This window comes from Hippocampus comes, unplaced genomic scaffold (genome assembly GCF_001891065.2).
Source record: "Hippocampus comes isolate QL1 unplaced genomic scaffold, H_comes_QL1_v1.1 scaffold172, whole genome shotgun sequence".
In the NCBI taxonomy this organism is placed as follows: Eukaryota; Metazoa; Chordata; class Actinopteri; order Syngnathiformes; family Syngnathidae; genus Hippocampus; species Hippocampus comes.
Window position 1 is genome coordinate 579724 of NW_017805072.1, and position 4915 is coordinate 584638.

Here is a 4915-nt window from a genome sequence, read left to right on the forward strand (position 1 = left end):
TGAAACTGCGACATTGCGCAATTTATTGGACAGACTTGTTAAAGATCACACAGCGTAATTTGGGTGGCATTTAATTTCGTATTTTTAAATCATCTTTTTATTTTGAACAATATCTGTAAATTTAGTTTCCTGCTCTTAATTGGGAATACATACTTGATGGTTTTAAATGCTCCTGAAATTAAGTGCTGCTTGACCAGCCTGTATTGTGTATCTATGTGACGTCACTGAAGGCCTAAGGTTGAAATGCACGGCCCGCCACTGGTCAGTATTATAGAAAAAGTGGTACAGAAAATAGATGGCTATATTGAGGATTAAAATATGCACAAATGTGCAGTCCATCTTAAAATTTAGTTAATAGCACCATATATTGGTCATCTAAAAAATTGGAAAGAGACTTGTGTGTTGGCACACACTGTAGTTTCAGTTGTCCGTCAGCCAAATTGATTGGTTTTACTCAGAGTATGATTGCCAGATACCCTGCACATGAAGAAATGTCTGTTACTGGGTCTATAAATAGTTTCAGGGAACTTGTGTTTGCATTTTTCATGAGGGGCTTACAAATATGTAAAAAATTATGCCCATGAATGCCATACATACACTGTGAGACATTACACCAATCCAATCCAAAGCAATTTTACTAGTTATTCTACGTAGTTTACAGTCACGATGTGTTGCGTTAAAGTTTAATACAAGACCTGGATGTCTCACTTTAATCAATAGGCTTCAGATAATATTATAAAGACAAGACAGAACTCAAGTTTATCTGTTGGTCAGATCAATGTGACTCATCGTGAGGCATACTGTCTGTGCTAGACCAAGAGAGGTCCATTTTATTGATCAAATGTCTTTCTCTTTCTACCTTAGAAAAAAAAACAAATGGTAGATTATTAACCACTGTGTCTTCACAAAGGTTTCTCTATACACACAGTGATATGCCACCCTTCATCGGTGGGTGGTGTGTATTTGCATGAAACCACGAGCAAGTGTACACATGCTTGTGAGTGTGTGTTACTACGTGTGACTCTGCTTTATTGCAGCTTGCGCCTGTAAAAGTGGAGCACTGATGTCACACGAAAAACAAGGTGGGGAGCTATAAAGGCTGAAATCTAACATCCTCCATCCTGTGTTGAAGTGTACATGTGGACAGGGTCACATCGAGGAAATATTTGGTATGTCTTGATATTGTATTTGATTTTAAAAAATTGCATTTTTAGGTAACAGAGCAGCTCAAAAATGTATTAACTGCTTGAATTTTCCTTTTTTATTAATTAATGTATTTATTTTTACCTGGTTCCTTGATGTGCATAACATTGAACATTCTCTGTTTTTTTAAGCGCAAGGCAAGGTTCTTCCACCTTCAGAAATTGTACGTCTCAGCATTTGGGGTTTCAAGACGATCACAATGTGTTCTGGGGGCTTTGCCAAGTGTCTGGGGATCAGTTTGATACCCCTGGTAATTGTGTGTGTGCTCTGCAACATCCTTCTCTTCTTTCCTGGTGGGGAGATCATAGACAAGGACAAGATCACTGAAGAGGTGTGGTACTTTGGAGGAATTCTTGGCTCTGGAGTTTTGGTAAGTGCTTTTTATTTATGACAAATCTTTAGCACCATTCCACTTGTAATATTTACGTTCTATGTCAGAGGCATCATACACTGATAAAAAACGGTGTGTTGAATTTACTCAATTTTATTTTGTCAAGTGGTTGCGCGAAATTAAAATCATCAAGAGCCAGATACCTTTTTTAATGTTGACTATACTGTACATCTACACTGATGGTGCAGTGGTACACTCGGCTGATTTGTGTGGAGGCAGCGTGGGATCAGCTCCCACGCAGTGATGGTGTGGATGTGGGTGTGAAGGGTTATTCATCTCTATATGTGCCCTGTGACTGGCAAGTAGTTCAGGGTGTAATCTGTCTTTGCCCAAAGTCAGCTGGGAAAGGCTCTAGCAATCGTGACCCCGTGCAGTGTTGAAAACGGATGGATGAAAAATACATCTACTTTTATCATAGAAAATTTTCTAAATTTAAGTGATTCTATTTTGTGCCACCCCTTGACAAAATAAACCTGGATAAAAATTCAACACACCATTTTTTTGTATACTTCTTGAGCTTCAGCATTTGTCCTTTTTTTCTGTTCATTTATGTTTTGTTGTGATCCAGCTTTATTTTGACTTCTGATTTCTCTAGACCTGATCTTACTTCTCAAATTATCTTCCCTGTGTTACTTTTGGATATGTATTTACCATGAAAAAAAAATCAATAAATTGTGCATTACTTGGTACAGACACAGCATTCATCATGGTGAGTATGTGTTTGAACGTGTGTATGTGTTTGCGTCTATGCAATATTCTGAACAATGCATAGGAAACTTCGAACTACTACTTAAAACTACTATAATATGTATTCGAACACAGCTTTGTCTTTATTGATGGCAGATGATTTTCCCTGCCCTGGTCTTCCTTGGTCTGAAGAACAATGACTGCTGTGGTTGCTGTGGCAATGAAAGCTGTGGGAGGAGGTTTGCGGTGAGGTGTTTCATGTTTCCAGTTCCGTCCATAGAAATGTTTATTGTGGTGATTCTGAAAAGCCAATAAATTATCTAAAAGGCTGCAACCACTGTTCTTCCAATTTCCTGGCAAGTTTTCTCACTTGAGCAAAATTGTAAACTTGGGTTCATTCACAGTTCATATCTATGAAATAACGGCTTGCTGTATACAAAATAGTGGAAAATGGAAGGTCAAACACAGTTTGCTTAGGGATGCTGGTCAATCTCAGGTTTGTTCATATTTAGTACAGGGCACATATTACAGAGATCCCTCACTTACAGGACCCGGCCGCTATCAGTGAAAAGCCACGAAGGAGGGTTCCCCCCTACACTTTGTGTCAGTGTATGTGAGCTATACAGTATAGAAGGAGGGTTTGCCCCCCCCCACCCCCCCTTACACTTTGTGTCAGTGTATGTGAGCTATACAGTATTCTACAGCAGTACACGTATTTACTTAAATCTTTATTTATAAAACCTTATACAGTAATTAACATTCATCAGCATTGCCTTCTGAGAGAGGCAGAGAGACTTGTGTTGGAGGAGTAGAAGGTGGCTCTCACTTTTACGCTCTGACGGTAGAGCCGCAATTAGCCTCCAGCTAGCTCCCAACCAACTATCCCCGCGCAGCCAATGTGTTTGTGACACGACAACTAATCGGTGTTGATGAGGAGGAGGCGAAGAGAGACGTGCTGCTGTCTTCGGACAAGCCCAGTCACCATTGGCATCATTAGGCCTATTTTAGGGAGGCTTCAGCCTCCCTAAAAATGTCTTTAGCCCCCCTAAATAATTTCATTGCATTATTTAAAAAAAAGTATTATTTATTTTTCCTGTACTTTTGCTAATATATTGCATCAAATTCAATGTAATGTGGCCATTTTAAATTATATTTCGATAACCTGCCATTATTGTAATATTAATCTCCCAGGATTCCTGAACGCAACAGGTGTTGCGTTAGCATTTGACGTGTCTGTCACCATCTCCACATCAAATGCTAACGCAACAACTGACAGTTCATTGCCGAAAGTCAGGTTGAGTCGACAGCATGGATATTCACAGTTTTTTAGAAAGGTAAATTAAGTATTCAATGCATCCATGCTGGTAAAACTAGTGACTATAGTCCGCTAAAATATCTCCAGTAACAGCAGAAACTGCACTGTAACAAGTGTTCACTTTTGGATAAATTAAGGTGGTGGCAACCAGTTTAGGGTGTCCCCCGCCTACTGCCCGAAGACAGCTGGGATCGGCTCTAGCATGCCCGCGTCCCGAGTCAGGATAAGTGGTCCAAATAATGGATAGATATATTACAATATATGCATATCACAACCAATTTCAAATGAGAAAAATAGAAATTGAAATAGTCATTGGCACCATTGAATATTGCATGAAAATACTTACCTTTGAACAGAATATTATAAGTGCCGTAACAGTTTAATGAAAATACAGAATGTTTTTAAATGTAATGTTTCTTTTCAAGAGGGGTTTTTTTTCCCATTTTTAATGCAAGCTTGTTGAATGTATATATTAAGAAAATAATGTTGAAATAATTTCCCCTTTTTCTTTTTTTTTTTTAATCGTATGATTATTCAAATATCAATTCTCACCTCCCTCTCCTAATAGATGCTGAATTCCATACTGTTTGCAGCTGTGGGTCTTGTCGGAGCCGGTTACTCGGTTATAGTTTCAGCTGTTGCCATTAACCACGGACCCAAATGTCTGACTCTAGTAAACGAGACACAAACGTGGACTTATCCCTTCAACGATGGGTATGACGTTGTTTGTTGGCCTAAAGATATATAGTGAATAGTTATTGATCATATAGAATTCAGCCATATACTGCATATTACAACACAGACGTGAGAGAATTACATTTTGTGAATGTGCAATGTCATCCACAGAAACTTTTCATGCAGATGTTTTTTTTTTTTTTTTTTTTTAATCAAATGAGATACTTCCGCTCTTTAACTAATGAACTCAAAGGCACCAGTGGAGATGCAGTTTTACATGAACTTTGCATGTTCAATCAACATCATTATTGAGGAAAAAAGTGCCAAAAAGAATTTGCGGAATTTAAGTCACGGTGGCATCAACTGACCTGTACACCCTCCAAAAATCGTAATGGGGCCTTTGCCTGTCTGTTTTAGTAATATTTTGTTCTTGGGTGATTTATGTGATAACAATAGCAAAGCAAAACCATCATAAAACAGGGGTGGCCAACCAGTCAGAGACGAAGAACCATTTTTTTTACTGTGTTACTGCAAAGAGCCACATTATACCCTTCCTCGCGCGCGTGCGTGCGTGCGCGCGTACACACACACACACACACACACACACACACACACACACACACACACACACACACACTTTTTTG

General features: G+C 38.9%; 1 protein-coding gene across 1 annotated transcript in view; it reads left to right on the plus strand.

Moving 5' to 3' along the window:
• Positions 1-952: 952 nt before the first annotated feature.
• Positions 953-4915, plus strand: part of tm4sf4 (transmembrane 4 L six family member 4) — a 5510-nt gene continuing 1547 nt past the window's right edge. The window contains exons 1-4 of the mRNA XM_019864728.1: positions 953-1169; positions 1335-1573; positions 2438-2527; positions 4165-4310. Coding sequence (XP_019720287.1) covers positions 1403-1573; positions 2438-2527; positions 4165-4310 — 407 coding nt within the window. The 5' untranslated portion in view covers positions 953-1169; positions 1335-1402. The remainder of the gene's footprint in view (positions 1170-1334; positions 1574-2437; positions 2528-4164; positions 4311-4915) is intronic.